Source organism: Typopeltis vanoorti, chromosome 9 (assembly GCF_054136105.1).
Source record: "Typopeltis vanoorti isolate ZY-2024b chromosome 9, IOZ_Tvanoo_1.0, whole genome shotgun sequence".
Taxonomy (NCBI): domain Eukaryota; kingdom Metazoa; phylum Arthropoda; class Arachnida; order Uropygi; family Thelyphonidae; genus Typopeltis; species Typopeltis vanoorti.
In genome coordinates this window covers 68286233-68306039 of record NC_143557.1, presented here as the reverse complement: position 1 = coordinate 68306039, position 19807 = coordinate 68286233, and the positions used below count along the sequence as shown (strand labels likewise).

General features: G+C 34.0%; 1 protein-coding gene across 1 annotated transcript in view; it reads left to right on the top strand.

The window, feature by feature from the left end:
* The window catches only part of LOC150103126 (E3 ubiquitin-protein ligase AMFR-like), a 294346-nt gene that overhangs the window by 68009 nt on the left and 206530 nt on the right, over positions 1 to 19807 (top strand). Inside the window, exons 4-5 of the mRNA XM_090397349.1 lie at positions 10404 to 10556; positions 10834 to 10874. Of these exons, the coding sequence (XP_090253475.1) occupies positions 10404 to 10556; positions 10834 to 10874 (194 nt within the window). The remainder of the gene's footprint in view (positions 1 to 10403; positions 10557 to 10833; positions 10875 to 19807) is intronic.

The following is a 19807-nucleotide window of genomic DNA, read 5'->3' as shown; positions in this document are numbered from 1 at the left end:
TAGTGATTTCTAGTTAAATAATTTATTTGTATATAATCACTACATAACAAAGAATATAAACTATGAAGATGAAAAATATCATTTATGATTAAGAACAAGAGATGGAAGCAGTTGTCTGTTATACTCTCATCACCTGCAAGTTAAGATATTGGTAGTGGTGAACTTAGTTGCCAATGATGACGATGGAAATCAGGTTCCTACCAATTACTAGAATTTGGGACTAAAAGAGTTTGCTTACTCCCTTCACAAAATGAAAAGGCATTTTTGAGGATCTTAAGTGTAAATTATACTTAATAAGAAATTATATTCTTGTACTCACTGATTTATCCTTACTCAAGTATGTGCACAAAAAAAATAAAAACTTGCACAAGTTTATGCTGAGCTATTTGTGTATAAAGGCTATTGATTTCACACAAAACTGCCCCAGTATCCTATAATGCATAGCACTCCTCCTTTCAGACATATATATTGCCATTCATTATGGGAAGGGTCAATATCCTGACCAATTTTTCACCTTATTACTGGGCACTATATTTCTAATACTGAAATATACTTGTGATTACATTTTCAATGAATAGTTTCTATGACAGTTCTTTTTCTGGCGACCTCATTTAATCATTTTTATAAGTACTGTATGTTACTCCTACAATTATCTAGTCACTCAGAAAATCAATTGCTCATCAGCTAACTGAGGATCTGCTTAATTGAATGTACAGCTCTGTTTCAGGAATCACCATTGAATGCATGCTTTTTCAGACATATTTGAGTGTTAGGGCCAAAAGATTGAAGTAGTTGTCTGTCATTCTCTCTCGAGTAGCTTTGATTCATTGATAGTTTGGGCACACTACCTCTTTTCCTTCTTTAAACAATGATCAGTTACTCACTGACGTCAAATAATTATATGATATTCATCTATTTTTTTTGCAGCAAAGGAATTAAAAGTTCTCCAAATTTATTTCTTGCTATGCTTGACATTGTTTACGTTATGCAAATTCTAGTAATAAAAATGTGAGAATAAAGTTGAAAAACTAATCATTATCATGGTGAAAATTAATACATTATATTGCATGCTGTATATTCTTCTGTTACAATGACTGTTAACTGAAATGCAATCATTAATGTAAATGTCACTGGTAGTATTTCTTCACCTCCAGTAATGAAACTTAACATCCAATTTATGTAAGTGTGCAATGTGGGATTTCCCATGATGTGGAAATATTAACTGTGATTTCTTCCAAATTACATAGAATACGAAGTTCATGTACCATAATGGATATAAAGTTGAGCAGACGCATGTGTGCTTATATAGATGTCAATCCGCAAAACTAATCGAAAAAGAAAACGCTACACTATGCACTTCAAATGAACTTAGAACACAAAATCTGAAAAGGTACTGGTGTTTAGTACATCTGTGGTCCTCATAAACTAATGTACACCTACCACTCTGTCCCATTTCAAAAAGATACATCCATCTACCCACTGTTTCCTGCCTCAAAAAACACCCATTCACCCTGTGGTCACATCGAAGAAAGTAACGTTCACAGGAGCAACCAACATGCCAGCATAATACTCGGTTGTCACATCACACCCACCTATCTTCACCAGCTCAAACACATCCCACCTTCTCCCAGCTCAAAAACGCCAAATGCCAAAAACACACCTGCCACCTCAAAAGATGCACTTACAACCTTAAAAGAACACCAGTAATCCACCCACCCTACCTGCCCTCTCATAATACACACTCAAATTCACATTTCCCCACAAAACGGAAACACGCACGCACACACACACACACACACACACACACACACACACACACATGCCCTCCTCATGCCATATTCATCATAAAGAAAAATTAAATGCAATTCCTAATATAACATGAACACATTTAAATTAACAAAGCAATCATAACAAACAGGAGCACAATAAAAACAATTGTACAACTGCATCACTTACAGAAACTCCACTGAAGAAAGGCATAAAAAAACAAATTAGCCTGCTAAAATAATTTATTTTTTTTATCTACATAAGTTTCTCTTTTGTGCAGTGGTGTATAATGTTCCTAATCTTCCACTTGGTGGCAGGCCAGTCAGTATAATGATGCCCACTCGGTTATATTATTTCGCTTATACAGAGAGTATTTGAGATCAGGCTATCATCGTATAGTCAAACCCAACATTTTTGCAAGCAGGGCATCCATGTGTATTTTATAGTTAATTTCAACACTTGTACAAAATCAGATCAAAGAGTTTTAAAGCTACAAAATCTGAGATCTACTCACATATTTTAATTCTATTTCATTAAAAAAATTCTGATCGTGACCAGCTAATGGTTGGTGATCTGCTACTTGAAAAATGCTCCTTGAGATATTAGTCTATTATCTGTCAGAACTCCAATATTATCAGATCATATATTTTGGTCCTTATAAAGCACTTTTCTGCTATTCTGGCATCAAATATCTCTGCTTGTTAGTGAAAGTTTCTTTATTTCTGTTAAGTGAACATACCACCTGACGTAACTCTGCTTGCAGATTCTTGTGGTGACAATGTCAAATTCATTCTTACATTAGTTTTCATTTTTCATATGATTATGTTATTTGTTAACTCTTAATTTTTTTTCCCAGAACACTAATATATTTGGTCTTTGACCAAACGTTTTATTTCTCACCCAACCCACAGATTCATAAGCTAAAATTAGTGTGAACACCGTGTCATGTACAACTACTATAGTGTTTTAGCAAATTTCTCAGTTATTTTATATAACTTTATTCACTTGACTCCCCACCATAACGGCATTGCTTATTTTGTTTATTTTTAAATTCAATTTGCCATCTTCACTAAAAATTGAGCCTAAATAGGTGTAATGTTTCATTTGCTTTACACACTCTCCATTCATTTCAGCTGATGTTTTCAACATTCTTGCCTATTTTCATTGTCTTTTTATTGCTAATTTTTATGTTTGTTACAGCAGTTATTCAGTTTAGATAAGGAATCCTGCAGGCTTGTATACCTGATTAATTTAAGAATATAACATCATCTGCATAAAATATAGTTGAGATTAATGTTTGCAATTTTGAAATCGGGCCTAACTCCATGTTTCTTTATAATGTGATCCACGTAGATGATGTAAAAGAGTGAAGATAATGTGAGCTCTTGTGTTACACCAGATTTTACATCATTTTCTTGTACTTCCTTCCTTCAATTTTTAACTACAATATAGACTGTATATTGCTCAATATAATGTTTCAGTCACACCCAGTGGTGAGCTATGGAAATTTTAACAAAGGGCTCGCATCTTCGAACAACAACAACAACAAAAAAAAAAAAACCTACACCAATGCCATCTACCACCGACCGCCACCACTAGTATTTCCACAGACAATCACAAACATCCATGCCCACGACGGGATGGATGTTTGCAGAGTGTTTATAAACAAAATAAATTTGTTTTGTTTACAATACAAGATTTTTTGACAATCTATAAATAATACATAAGTATTATCTAAAACACAATAATATTGAAATATTATAACATAGATTGAAAGCCAAACGGCTATTTTTCTGGCAACCTTAATAATAATGAAGGAGATATGAATCTTTTGATGTTTAACTGCCAGTAAGCAAAACTTTAAGAATGCTCTGGCAGTTACACATCAAAAGATTCATATCTCCTTCATTAATATTGAAATACGTTATATTTCTCTTTTGTTTTTATACTTCAAGTGATAATCAATCAAGGGGCATTATTTTATAGTCCTATTTATTTATATGTGATTACCAAAAGTGACTTCTTATTTGTAAAATGGTAGTAACAGTAACTATAATATTTTATTTAATAAAATCACTTTCAAGACGATGAGATGATTTTACATGAAAAAAAAAACTCACTGTCTGGTCTACATTTACCCAGAAAAAAACTCTCTCCTTTACAGGTTAACATTTATAAACAATTACTTTAAGGAAATACTTATGACAGCTGCCACACCTTATTTCCTTCCTCCCTCACGTCTTATATTCTTCTAGGAGGATCTATAGCCGAGCAATGTCTTCAACTTCATCTTCGACTTCATTTTCAACAGCAGTAGAATCAACAGAATCACTTTTCATTTTTTTTTCCCCAAAAAAATTTAACGAATTTCACTGTTTCTTCATGTTTCATGGGTAAAAATACTTTTATAATTATAAAAATAAAATTTGCTGAATATACAGTTTTTAAATTTATTACTATTTTTAAATTTTAAACACAAACAATCGTTATACATCAGTGTACTGACGAACACAGAACTAATGTCCAGTGGAACAACCCGCTGATGACAGTTTTACAAACATTTGATTGTCTACTGGTTTTACCAATTGGCTACCAGAAGGGAGAAGGGTAAAGATAGAGTATGCTATCTTTATTTATTTTCAAACTTCCGTTATAGAGGGCGCATTCGTTATAGAGGAGTTGAAACAATAATTCCAAATAATCTATACACTACCGAATAGAATAATTTTTGTTAGGTTACGAGTTTGTGGCTTAATATTTCAAAAAATTATGGGTTTTTTTTAAAAAAAAAAAAAAAAAAAAGTGAACAAGGGGCTTGCAAATTTGAGAAAAATTTAACAAAGGACTTGCGCGAGCCCCTTATAGCTCACCACTAGTCACACCATATAATATTTTGAACAGCTTTTCTCATGACACCTTGTAATATACTTTTTCCAGATAATATAGAAACTTAAATCCTTATTATATCCTATGATTTTTTCAACTATCTGTCTTAAAGTAAAAACCTTATCCTGACCTGCTGTTTGGCCTGAACCCAGATTGTTCTGCAAGTATCTGTTCACAATTCTTAGCCTCTTACCTAGAACACTCAGTAGGGAAATTCCTCTGTAATTCTCACTTTGATTTACGAGGTAGGCTCCAAAACTCTTTCCAGCTTGACATACAAAATTCCTGCCAATTTTAAAACACCATGCGTTACAGATAGCACCATCTATGGGGAGGTTAGTGTTTTCAACTAATTTCAACTCCTACCTGCATCATTCAGTTGGAGGCACTCATTTGACTAATGTGTGGCATGGTAAGTGGCACACATTAGTCAAATTTACATCAATACATTTACAAAAAATTTACAAGTTTTACACCAAAGTGCTTTCTCCAAGTACTATAAAACAGTGATTGGATGCTGTTTGTGGGGAAGCTTCTCTTTCATATTCCATTGTTAAAGAATGGACTAAACAGTTTTGCCTAGGAAGAGATAGCATTGAAGATGATTCTCGTGATGGAAGTGATGACTGAGGAAAATGTCTCTTTTTGAGGAGGAACTACTGAATGACAGACAGCTGAAGCTCAAAGAATTCTCATCAAGGTTGGGGGCTTTCTATAACAACCATCTTTTGCATCATTCACAAGAAGCTTCACATGACGAAAGTCAGTGCAAGATGGGTGCCCCAACTTCTCTCTTCAATTCATAAGGACCATTGTGTGACCTGTTTCTGTAAGTTTTTAGAACTTCGCCAAGAGAATCAGAAGTGCTGGAATCTCTTGTCACCGGGGATGAAACCATGATCCTTTATTATGATCCTCTTTCCGAAAGGGAATCCATGGAGTGCCGCAAACCAGGCAAAGCACTGCCAAGAAAAGCCAAGGTCACACAGACTATCAAGAATATTATACAACAGTCTTTTGTGATTGCCAGGAAATTCTCTTGATTTCCTTCAAGGAAAGGAATACCACCATGAATGCAAAATATTATGCTTCACCTCAGCACAAACTGCACAATGCCATAAAGGAAAAGAGATGAGGAATGCTGAGTCATGATGTTCACCTGCTTCATGACAATGCTCCACTCTATACAGCCATTGTTGTGAAGGACTGTGGCTTCCATGGGATTGATCACCCACCATACAGCCCAGATCTAGCACCCAGTGACTACTACCTCTTCTTGAAACTGAAGAAAGACCATCGAGGAAGAAAATTTGCAGATAACAATGATGTGAAAGATGCAGTTTTAGACCATTTTGTAGACGAAAGTGCAGACTATTTTGTCAAGGGCATAGAAATGTTAATTCAAAGATGTGAAAAGTGTGTTGCAGTAAAGGGAGATTATGTTGAAAAGTTACACAGTTGTTTTTTTCTTTCTATCACCTCTAAAAGTTAGTCAGACTGGAAACTTAAGGAACTACTCTCGTATTGCTCCTTATCTAAATGGGTACCATAAGAACTCTAATGCAGTCACCTGCAATTCAACCTTCTAAGTCTACTGAATTATTCAGTGCAACCACTGTAAAACTTTATTCTTCCATATTTGAGTATTTCTGGTCAAATATATTCCAGTACTGATGCATTTCCATATTATTGTTATTATTACAGTAACCTTCATGGAGCCAGTAGACTATTTGTGAGAGGCCCATTTGACCAATTCATCAATTTCCTGATATGTACTCTCAAAGGGTGTTAATGTTACTGTGACAACTACATGATGAAGTTTACATTATTATTAATCTCCAATCAACCATTTTCCTCCAAATTAATCTATTACTTGTGAGTACAGTAGAGTACTCACAAGTAATAGATTACTTATGAGTACTATTTCTCTAACATTTTGTCATATCTAATATTTTGTGCTTTTATGACTAACTTTTATATATGCAAGTTTCTGTGGTTTAGCAGTTTTGTGGGAAGTTGTTGATATTGAGACCACATTATAATATAAATAAGGAGTTTAATAAAAATAAGCAATTAAAACCCGACAAGTTTCATGCATCGTAAGACTTACGTCATCAGGGGTAGTGGTACATAAGTTTTACACAACAAAAGCCTATTAACAATTAATTACACATATTAGATGTTTTGATAACTCCATAACTGTTAAATATATTGATTAACTAGAATACAAATGGTGAATTTGTTACTGTATGTGTGTTGGAAACTTTGCTAGTTGTTGCTATCACATTCTGTGGTATCACACATGGTCCATGGCAGCTAAATTTTTGATGAAAGCAGACCATACGTGATGTAAATTTAAGCCTTGATTTGCCATTTGTATTCTGGTTTATCAATTATATTTAACAGTTGTGAAGTTATCAAAAATATCTAATATGTGTAATCAATTGTTAATAGGCTTTTGTTGTGTAATACTTATGTATCAATACCCTTGATGATGTCTTATGGCATATGAAACTTGTCAGGTTTTAATTGCTTATTTTTATTAAACTCCTTATTTATATTATAATGTGATCTCAATACCAAAAACTTCCCACAAAGACTAACTTTATTTTTCTGAGCTCCTTCTTGAATAGTTTGGAAAATCCCTCCACTTTTTACTTAGTAGAACCTGCTGTGAGACCATAGGCTCAAATTAGTCTCATTGTCCAATTTTGCATTTTGGTGTTTGCCTACTGTATTTAAAATTGCTTTCTATTCAAGGAGATTATTTTTGTGTTTAATTGTTGACTACAGTTAGGTACTTTTTCCTGACATTATTGCCTTACTATAGCATATTGTAGTTATTATTTAGAGGAATCTTACATGTTTTTTCTTTTTTGCTTCAGTGACACTTATTCTGTCAGTTTGGTACTTCTCTAATTCTTTTGCTAGTTCAAATTTGCATGGTCTTGTGTGACAGAAATTCCAGAATTTTGTCAGTTTCAACTAGCATCTTCATCTTTTTCTGATATGTACTCTGAGGGAAGCATAGGATATTCATAATATTACAAAACAACAAAGTTAACATTATTACCAGCCAACCATATTTTGATTAGGTTTTAATGTAGCGATTTGAACAAAAATTAAGATGGCTGAACAAATTTTTGTAAGGAATCTTAATTTTAATTTTTTATTTTATTATTATTATTATTTTAGAATTGCATTTGGGATGGGGAAAATTTGGTTTTTGATTAAGCAAACTTGATGTTAATAAGGCTATGGGACTTGATGATATATCACCACATATTTTGAAGAAATGAGCCAGGGAGTTGACATCTGTCTTGACATGTTTCTAATGAGTCTTACATTGGGTCAAGTTCCAAAGGAGTGGAAGGATGGCAAGCTTGTCCTGCTTCATAAGGGAATTGACAGAACTCAAGCATCAAATTATAGGCCTATCTATGTGTTAGTTGTTGTGGTTAAAGTGTTGGAGAGGCTGGTGAGAACCAGAATCCAGAACTAGGTTGATAACAGTGGTATCATTGGACAGCATGGATTTGCTAAAGGGCGGTCATGTTTTGTAATCTACTTACTTATTACAATAAGATGACTGCTTCATTGAACAAAGGAGATGGGTGCACACTTAGATTTTGCAAACGCTTTTGATAGATTACTGCTTAGTTGATAGTGAAAGTAGAGCAGATGGGGTTGGATATTAGACTAGTGCATTTGATTGGGGATTGGCTGTCTGATAGATATCAGCAAGTTTTGTGTACGGGGAGGAAGCAATATCCTAGAAGAGGAAAGTCGCCAGTGGTGTGTCTTGGGGGGAAGGGTCTGTTTTAGGCCATTGCTGTTTAATCTGTATGTTAATGATATTGGGGAAGATTTGAATGGGGATATTCAGTTGTTTGCAGATGATTCAAAGTTGGAATGAACTATGAAGAGTAGAGTAGATGATGTTCTGGCTTTGCAATAACACTTGAATAGTTTGAGTGAATGGGCATAGGAGTGGGGATGCCAGTTCAAAGTTGAGAAATCTAATGTTTTAAAATTTGGGGTGTAGAATTTGCGCTTGGTGGAGTACATTTGTTGGAGGTGGAGGAAATAGGAGATCTTGGGGTGATTGTGATTAAGGATCTAAAATTTAGAGAATGCATTGCTAAAATTGTGAGAATAACACAATAAATTCTGGGAATACGGAGGACATTGGCTTGTAGAAGTCAATGCAGAATTTTGAAGAATTTCATTATATAAGGCTTTTATTAGGCCTCATATGGACTACTGTGCACAGATTTGCTGGTTTTCAAAAGGATGAATAGACATTGATAAGGGTCCAGAGGTGATTGACTAAGATAGTTTCTGATTTCTGGAATGTTGAATATGAAGAAAGGTTGAGAACATGCAATTTACAGAGTCTAGTGAAGAGGGGGTGATATGATAGACGTAAAAGTTGCTAAGGGGTTATAGGATTAATGTTAAAGAGGTTTTTCTTAAAATGGTGGGAGATCGGAGAAGAAAAAGATATCATCTCTGGAAGTGAGAAGCAGGTTTTTTACACAGAGTTGTTAATGATTGGGATGCATCATCTGAGAAGGCATTGCATTCCAATATGTTTGCATGTGAAGTGACTTCATGTGCAAACTATGTTTACTTATGCTTGGATAATGGATGAAACCAATAATATAATTTCTTGGCACCTTTCATTTATAGTATAACTGAGTGAAAAAACTTTCAACATCTATCCCTAATCCAGAGAATTTTAGTAATAAGGTGTGAGATGTTTTGACTACTTGTATATGGAAATATGACTTCTGCATTACTTCCACCTTGGTATCACTTCTGGGTCTGGTTTCGACTGATGAGGCATCAGTAAATGTCGAAACTGGTTTGTGTAGTGGTCCTTCCCATAATTCATTGCATTATGAGATATTAAGGCAACTGATGTGAAGTCATTCGCCTCTATGTACAAGTAGCCTAGTCAAGAAGTTACTTCATGCACAAACTGTTTGATTATACTTGAATAAAGGATGAAACTAAGAATATAATTTTCAGCATCTTTAATTTATAATATAACTGAGTGAAAAAACTTTCAACAATATTTCATTGTCATACCGAACAGCATCTTCAGAGGAGTGAATGAGAAGGGGTGGGAGAATAAAATAAAATAATTCCAGTTAAGTATGAACCTTCCAAATGATACCAGTCATTTATATCAATGAATAATGAGCATTTTAATAAATTACACAATCCAAAAGGTCTGAGAGATTGTCTGTTAGAATTATGAAAAGGGAATAATTATTTAGATATTTAACTTCAAGAATATATACATAAGTTCCTTCTGTAGCAAATACCATTGTAGTGAGGTCATTTGCTGTAACAAATTCCAGCTAAAGCCACATACTATAAATTCTATTGCAAGATGCTCACCATTACAAATCTTCCACAATAACAAACTCCACTGTAATTAAAAATATGTTGAGTGGGTTTTATTGGTACTACTGTGTAATATACTTCTAACATAGAGATTGGTATGTGGTATAAAACATATAAAGTTGGATTTTTGATAATTTCATTACCAAAATTTTCATTTTCAAATGATTTAGGCTGATTGGAAATGATAAAAAAAAAATACTTATTTTAATCTTGTTCAGTTCATAGGCACACCATATATGTATCTCAGTAATATTTCAATTCATGAAGGATATATTTAATTTTGTGCATTTGCTGAAATTTTGCCATGTTTTTTATTATTATTTTTTTTATTGTAGCTTTCATTTTCGCCAACAACCCCTAAATGGACTCATATTAGACTCCTTGCATTACTTTGTGGCATTTTGGCTATTTCCAGTAGTCTTTTTGGAGTGTGTGTGTTTGTTGGACTTCATGCTGGCATTAATACATTTGCATTTATGGCTGCTGAGGTAAATTCTATTTTTTATTTTATTTATTTATTTTTTGAATACAGTATATCATTAAGCTATTACATAAAAATTAGCTTATCATAATATCATTAAGTATTATGATTAGTAAAGGTGTTGAAGCATAATTTCAGCTGATCGAAATAAAGGATGATGCATTTAAGTTTTTGTTTTTATACTGATTTTCTATATTCATAAAATGTTTAAGAAGCTAATGTAAGAATTATAATGCATGTAGCAATGCTAGAAATGTTTATCCTTTATTTTATCTTTATTTCAGTGTGCATTAGTTACTGTAAGGACATTATATGTAATCACAAGGTAAGTTTCTTTTCTTTTTTTTTTTTTTGAAAAAATCTTAGATAAGTTACTGACTGACTTGATTTCATAAGCATGATTAAAATTTTAATGAGTACTAATTTTTAACATATAGGTATTGAATCCTCTCTCCATGTGTACAAAACATCATTAGTCTGATAAAGCTGTAAATTAAACATGACAAGAAGTTATATTCTCGTTTACTCCTTTACCCAAGTGCAAGTAAAAAGTTTTTGAACGAAGTATTTTCACAACTAGGCAACTTATATATAGAGGCTGTTAACTTCACATCAGTGGTGTAAGTATCTCTAATGCATAGCATACGCTTTTTTAGATGTATATATTGCTATTCATTATGGATAAGGTACTGCTCAAACTAGTTTTGACTTTTATTGAGGTCTCATATACTGATGAGGTAGACTCATGAGTCTACCTCATCAGTAGGAGGTAGACTCATGAAGGTAGTTAAGCTAAATCAGTGCAGAAGTCATATTTTCCATATACTGAGGTAATTGATATGAAATCAACACACTACATACAAGTACTTCCATTGTGAAGAAGATACTTCATGTTGAAAATGTTGCCTCTGCTTGGATAAAAGATTAAAAAGAAAATAATTTCTTGTTAAGCATAATGTGTGTGTGAGAGAGAGAGCATCTGTGTGCCCTGTAGACAGTGAAACCAAGGATTCATTATATTAGTGTATAATTAAGGTATGTAGAAAAAGCAGACTTATTTTGTTTTTTAAACAACTGAATCATAGGATGCTAATTATTCAGGTATGTTAGAAAGGTGTTCATTGTGTTTGGTGGTGAATAGTCCACAATAAGTATGTTCTTTACTAATGTTCCACTTAAAGACACTATATCAAAGCTGAATTTCCTCCTGATATCTCAGCAGTCTTTCAGCTCTCCATGAACTTTGTCTATTTCATTTAGTAAGGAAAAATTTACAAACAAATAAAAGTATAGCCGTGAGCTTTCTGTTTTTATGCCCCCCCCTCACACACACACACACACACACACACACACACACACACACACCAACTTCTGTATAAAAGTGTATCTGAACAGAATTCTTTTAATTCTCAAGCATTGATATTAATCAGGGATGTGCTGATAAGATTTTTTTTAACAGACTTGCTGGGGTTGGGGGGGGGGGGAGTGGCAGGTTCTCCATTTGTGAGAATGGTCCCCAAAAGTATAAATGAATTCCATTCTCTCTAAACATCTTGTAAATTTTATCTAGGTTGCTGTTTCTTATGGTAGTGACTTAGGTTCACATCACACCATGTGCCATACTTAGTGATTTAGGTTCATGACAGTTCTAGAAATGCAAAATCTTTATCGAGCATGGAAATATTCAATGCATGTCAAAGTATCACCTTAAGAAGAAGTAGCCCAATTAAAAATTGCTTCAATGTTTGTTGAAAAATAATGTTCTTGTAGAATTGCCAAATGAGATAAACTCTACACAGACTGCCATGTAGACTACACAGGGAAGGAGCAGGGGAAAAGATGCAAAAAGGGTACATAAATAAGCACTTTGCTTGCTGAATTTTATGTTTCACTATATACAAACTTTATCAGCCAAATTCTGCTATCTGTTGTGGATTGAAGTGTGTGCTGTGCTGGTCTACAGTTTATAACCTTTTTCAGCTTAACAACCTGCTTGCAAATTTCTTAAACTTGACTAGCTCGTGTGAGCCATCTCAACACATAACTGGATATAACTAATTAAATATGTCAGTTATTCTTGCAATTTCAAAATTCCACTGTTAATTTTATTTATCATAAAATTTCACTGTAGTATCAACATCTTCAATATAAATTTCAGATCAAACACACAGAACAGATAGTTGAAAAACTCAACAATGCAAAAAATGACATGCTAATAACACAGTGGCCAAGTCTAAAATGCATTAAGATCCTAAATGTTTTAAAACCAGATATATTCTTTGAAAAAAAATTTGCACCTGATATTTAGTTGGTAAAGTAGGATTTTGTAACTTTCTTTGTATAAATGTTCCAAGAGAGGACTGCTTTTGTAAAGGACTTTCATCTTAGTCTAAAGTGCTGTATTCAGTGGAGATGGTATGCTCTGCATGTTCAGACTATTCCTGTTCATAGAATTTAACAACATAATCGAAATGTTTATCATGATAAACAGCCACAGTTTGGTCAAAGTATGGTAACCCACAATAGCAAGGAATTTGATAAACACTTAGGCAAGCTAAAGACAAAAGTTTATCTTTCGCAGAGCTTAAAAAATCTGGAAATATTGTTAGTAAAGCTAAAAGACATAAAAGCAACAGCAGATTTAAGCAATTTGGCTATTTTTTCAGGAAACGTTTTTAATGTGAGGAATGGTAATACAATAAACTGCTTCTTGAGAGGAAGGTGATGAAGTTCTATGGTTGTTAATGATCTTGTTGACATAAGACTCGGTAAAGTCATTTACCTGGAAGGGGGTCTTATTTTAATTTATTTCTTGTACAGCAACACTTCAATAGAATTAACAACCCTGCAATTACCAAAAATAATGTTAAAAGGAACAGATTTAACTTGATTGCAATATGCCATCAAGAACAGATATGATGCAAGATGGGATGGGATTAAGACTTATGGCAAAGAAATACCATGCCCTTTTGTGTATTATTAGGAGTTTTTGATAAAACTTCAGTGAACTACATGTCTCAGCACATTGAATTCATCATGACAACCTACCATGATACCTTGTTTCCTCTGGCCTCTGTTATCATAGGTAAAAACTTTTGCTTTGATGTTAGTAGCCTGTTGGTGATAAAACAGATGTAAAAATCCTTTGTTTCGATACTAATTTTGGAATAAATGCTCATGAAAATTTAGATTGCCTATCATTATTATTGCCTGGTCTGGTAACACTACTTCATGTAGTAAACACCTGATGCACATAAAAAATTGCATGGTTGTCAAGAACAGAATTTTCTGCTTACAATCTTATCCCATTTCTATCAAGGTCGATAATGTACAGGTTATTTCAAACAATAAGTACTGTTATTTGAAGACTTAATTCTAACTCAATGTATATACAGTAAAACCTCGATATAACGGACTAATTCGGGCGAGGGGGGGGTGTCCGTTAAATCCGAAAGTCCACTATATAATAAAGTAGATTTTCCGAATGCTTATGTTAAATTGACAAATTAGCTAATTTACATGTTTTTATTATGTAGAAACTTTTATGTAATTAAAATTAAGTACTGTATCTATGAAAAGTTTAATTTGACAGAAAAGTTTTCTATATGTATTTCTATATGGAAAGTTTAATTTCACAGACACTCCCGAATCCAACTTTTGTATGACGTCTAATTTTTGATTTAACGTTAAATTAACTTTTTTCCGTTTGTCCATATTTTAAGGTTAGGGTTACAAAGATGTGTTTTACCATTCATACATATCTAATTTTAAATTTATATTGAATAGGTCTTTAAAATGCATATGTACATAAACCATTCGTTGCGAGTAAACAAATGCACACTACTGGGCGTGGCTTAGTGCACGTTGAAACATTGGCTGGCATGCATTAAAACTGCCACAGAAAGTCGCACCACTCGACAAAAGAACCAATTACAGCGCGATTGGTGTGATCATGTGCTAATCATTTCCCAAACATGTTTTATGAGTGGTGACTCATTTTTTATTATTATTATTATTTGTCACCTTCAGGGAGTCCAAAGACTCATTGAGGGAAGGCATCTACTCTACAGCTCTGCTTCCACCACTCACAATCCACTAGTTGACCACAACTACACCAGCACCATCTACTGTCACCGCTATTTTTTCCACAGAAAATCACAAACGTCCGTGCCCACAGTGGGATTCGAACCCGCAACCTCTTGACTGAAGAGTGGACACGCTAACCACTCGGCCAGCCAGGCTGGCCGAGTTTTTTTCCAACGTATGATAGCCTATTTGTCAAAATTTGTTTAAAATAACAGGAAATTAATAACAAAAAATAACCTGTTAATTTAATTATAAGCAAATCTTTGTTAAAAGCATTTTAACATTAACAGGGTGTTAATTTTCACATGTGACATATGGATCGGAAATTTTGTCCGTTAAATCCGAAGTTGGTAAAATTGAGGGTTTACTGTATTACAAGTCGACTTTCTGGTATGCATTACTTTCCCACACAGTCACAAAATTATTTATGCATTTTTCCCAGTATTGTTATAGGTCAGTTCTGACTAACAAGAAGTCGGGGGAAATTTCAGAATGATTCCTATTTTGAAATTTTTCTGCATCACTCAACTTCAAATTATTCAAATTGCTTGCCATTTGCAAAATTTATCTTTGTGTTGTGTTGAATATTATTGCTTTCCTTCTTTTCCCTGATCACTGTTGCCTGAAGATAACATCTTATAGTTTTTGTCTTTATCTTGTAACACTGATTACATTGACAGTATTTCAATAATTCCTCTTATGTTGATGGTACCTGTCTTCATTTCCCTTGTTATTAACTAGTGTTATGACAGAATTTCATTGCTGATAACTAGTTATTAACACCAAAGCTGGAATGAATTATCATTATCAATTTCCTGATACGTACACTCAAGGGATGTACAGAATATTATGACAGTCCTACATTATTAAGTTTCATATTACTAATCTATCAACAATTTCCTCCTGATTACTTTATCGCTTGTCAGTATTCCAATATTGTCATATCTTATTTCTGTCTTCTAGGGCAGTTCTGATTCTGTCAATCCTCCTGGACCTCAGCCCTCCCTTCTCTCTATTTTTTATCTGCTATCTTGGTATGAAAGGAAATTAAAAACACCTGTTTTTAGAAATACAATTTTATTAATACAGACCAGTTTACAATAAAACTAATATTAAAACCTACCGGTTTTAACATAAGTTTTATTGTAAACTGGTCTGTATTAATAAAATTGTATTTCTATTATAAAACGACCAAATATGTATAATTTAAACACCTGTTTTTACTTTCCTCTTCTATTCTGTTTAAGTGGCCAATACCATCTTAGAGTCTTTCCTACACATTCCTGTGCTGACAATGTCTTGCGTTACTTTCTAATATCTCTATTTTTAATATGACTCTGCCATTGATGTCATCTGTTCACTCTCCTAATCTTTCTCCGAGTTCTCATATCTGTGGTCTTCAGTCTTTGATCAGGTGTTTAATTTCTAACCCAACTTGCAGATCCATAAGTCAAAATTGTTTTGAACATTGCCTGTATATAGTTAGTGTAATCTTCTAATTTCTCTTTTATTCCATATACAGGCATCCCTCGATTAATGCGGTTAATTAATCCCTCAGTATTTGATTACCGTGTATATCAAAATCGCGTTAATCAAATCTAATAATCAATGGTAAAAATTACAATTCATCCATGATCGACTACGGTATTAATAGTTCATTTTAGTTTATTTACTCTTTTAGGAAAGATAAAAAATGAATGCAAAGTAAATGTTTAATAAATACTTGTACCTACATTATTTACTGCAATTTTTTTTATCAAAAGAAGTTATCAAGAGTCATTTGAACAGTTTTAGTTTTTTTTCTTATCGGCATAAATTCTACGATAACAAGCGAAATGTCTCTCCAGACCTTGGCAAACAAGCAATAAAACATAAAGAAGAAACACTGCAAATGTAATATAATACATGATGGTACAAATTAAGTGGATATTGAATCCAACATTATTCCATAGCCAAATATAGAAACTACAAGAGTTTCGTGCCAAATATACAGAAAAAAGTTTCGGCAGATGGAAGCATAAACAACCTTATGGGCAACTCGTAGTAAAGGTGGAGTAAGCTCCAGATCACTTTCCTTAGTATTTTCCATAATGTAAAGCACATCTCCTAGAGGACATGTATGATAATTAAGCCTTTGACTCTCTATTTCAGTAATACATGATGGTTTATTTATTTTCAGTTACAATCTAGAAATTATTGAACAAAAAATTTAAAAAAAAAAAAAAAACTAAACCATACTATACTGACATCGGAGTCACGGTATCTCTCAGATAAATTACTGCTACAATTAATTTTGCCGCATTAATCAAATCCCACGTTAAGCGAGGGATACCTATATTTATTCAGTTGACTTTTACTATACAAGCTTTTCCAGTTCTGTTGTATGTTTTCATATTTAATTGCTATGCTCACTAAAAAAATTGCACTTACAGAAATTTTACTTGTTCTATAGTTCCCATGCAAACTGATGTTTCGGTGTTCTTCTGTGTTATTTTTTGTCAGTCTTTTTTGCTAATTTTCTTTAAATTTGCTACAGTAGTTATACAATTCAGTTAAGGAATCCTGAGGATTTGTATTGGATATATTTAAGAGCATTATCTGCATAAATATGTATTGATCCTTCTTGCAGATTCCTCCAAAATAGGTAAACTGCAGTTAGTAGACATAATATGCTTGCTTTATAGCCTTAGTTGCTTTAGCCATGACTGTAAATATAACCTGTCTGGCTAGATCTTTTTAGCATTTTTGCTTCAAACACCTTTTACTAATCAACCCTCATATTTTGTCTAGGTAACCATACTGTTTTAGATTTTACACATTATTAAATACTAATATTATTAAATTATCATTACCTAAGACCTCCAAGTTGAGGACTCATCAAAGGAACCACATGTCATCCACACCAGCTTTGAACTCCCTGCACTATGAAAGAAAACAAAAATTAACATAATCCTTTTCTTGATTGTATTTATTCTCGAAATCCATATATGTCTTTGCCTCTCTCGTTACTGCAATATCTTCACCTGGGTGATATCCTCTTGCAAAGTGTTCACTTAGTAATTTTTCTATTTCAACTGATTCAGTTACCTCCCTAACATTAGCATTCATTAAAATCATTCTGCCATAAATATTCTTTGATGGAAGTTTTTTCACTTGGCTATGCTACCAGTTATATATTTGATTTAATCCTTTATCCAAGTGTAAGCAAACAAAGTTTGCACCTGAAGTATTGGGTTAGCAAATAAGTTCTTTCGGTTTATGCGTTAGTACAAGTTTACACCGCTTCACTTGTCACTATTGTTGCACAACACTATTGCACAGTTGAAAGGTGACATTTAACATAACCTTTCAGTGAATTTTTGTTCGGCCTACTTCAATTGCGTGTGGGTAACGTATTTTTAGAAATGGAAGGAAATAATGTACATTACCGGCATATTTTGCTTTTTTATTTCTAAAAAGGTGAATGAGCTGCAGAGGCCCATAAAAAAAAATATGCAGCATATATGGGGATGGTGCCTTAACAGAATGCATATGGCAAAAGTGGTTTGCCAAATTCCGTTCTGGTGATTTCGACATCAGTGATGCACCTTGTGCTGGTCACCTGACTGAGGTTGATTCGAGTGTTGTGAAGGATATCGTCGACAAAAATCCATCATAAACAGTGCGGGAGATTGCTGCAGTACTGAACATATCCCATACAAGTGTTGAAAACCATTTACACAAGCTGGGATATGTTTCAAAACTCAATGTTTGGGCGGCTCATGAATTGACTGAGGCCAATACGACTGCTCGTATATCCATCTGTAATTTGCTGCAGCGTTGCCAAGAAAATGACCCATTTTTGAAGCAGATGATTACGGGAGATGAAAAATGGTTCATGTACGATAACGTGGTACATAAAAGATCATGGGGACACAAGAGTGAACTGCCCCAAACAACTTCGAAAGCGAGATTGCATCCAAGGAAGATCATGCTCTCTGTGTGTGGTGGGATTATAAATGGTGTTGTCCACTATGAGGTATTATCATCGGACAGAACGATTGATTCAACTGTCTGGTGTTCGCAGTTAATGCGACTGGCCTGTGCAATTAGCACAAAACGTCCTGAAATGGCAAATCGGAAAGGAGTTGTCTTTCACGCGACAATGCCAGACCCCACACATCATTAACAACCTGGAGTAAATTGTTACGTCTTGGCTGGGATGTTTTGCCACATCCTTCGTATTCACCGGACCTGGCACCTTCCGATTACCACTTATTTCAATCATTGCAGAATTCTCTGAACGGGAAACTTTCTCTAATGAGGCGGCTGTCAAAAGATACCTAGATCAGTTGAACATGGCATAATGAAGTTGGTGGACAGATGGCAAGAGGTCATTGATAAAGAAGGTCAATATATAACTGACTAGTATGTATTATATATATTAAATAAAATGTGTTTCATTCCACTCTGAAAAACCGAACGAACTTATTTGCCAACCCAATATTTTCAGGACTGGGGAAACTCGTGGCAAAGGTGGTATGAGTTCTCATCACTTGCCTTAGTATCCCATAATGCAAAGCACATCTCCTTGCGGACATGTATAATGCTAAGCATTTAAGGAAGGATCACTACCCAGACTGGTTTTGACTTTTATTGAGGTCTCATCAGTGGGAGCCAAACCCAGAGGTGGTGATACTAAGGTGGAAGTAATGGAGAAGTCATATTTCCATATGCCAGTTGCCAAAAGGTGTCACACCTTATTATTAAAATTCTCTGGATTAGAGATAAGGTCGATAGAAATTTTTTCACTTGGCTATGCTACCAATTATATATTTGGTTTAATCCTTTATCCAAGTGTAAGCAAACAAAGTTTGCTCCTGAAGTATTTTCAGGACTGGGGCAACTCGTGGCAAAAGTGGTATAAGTTCTCATCACTTGCTTTAGTAATCCAGAGAATTTTAATAATAAGGTGTGACACCTTTTGGCAACTGGCATATGGAAATATGATTTCTCCATTATTTCCCTTCCCATTATACATGGCTGCAAGGAGATGTGTTTTGCATTATGGGATACTATGGCAAGTGATGAGAAATTATACCACCTTTGCTGTGAGTTTCCCCAGTCCTGAAAATACTTCAGGTGCAAAGTTTGTTTTCTTACACTTGGATAAAGGATTAAACCAAATATATA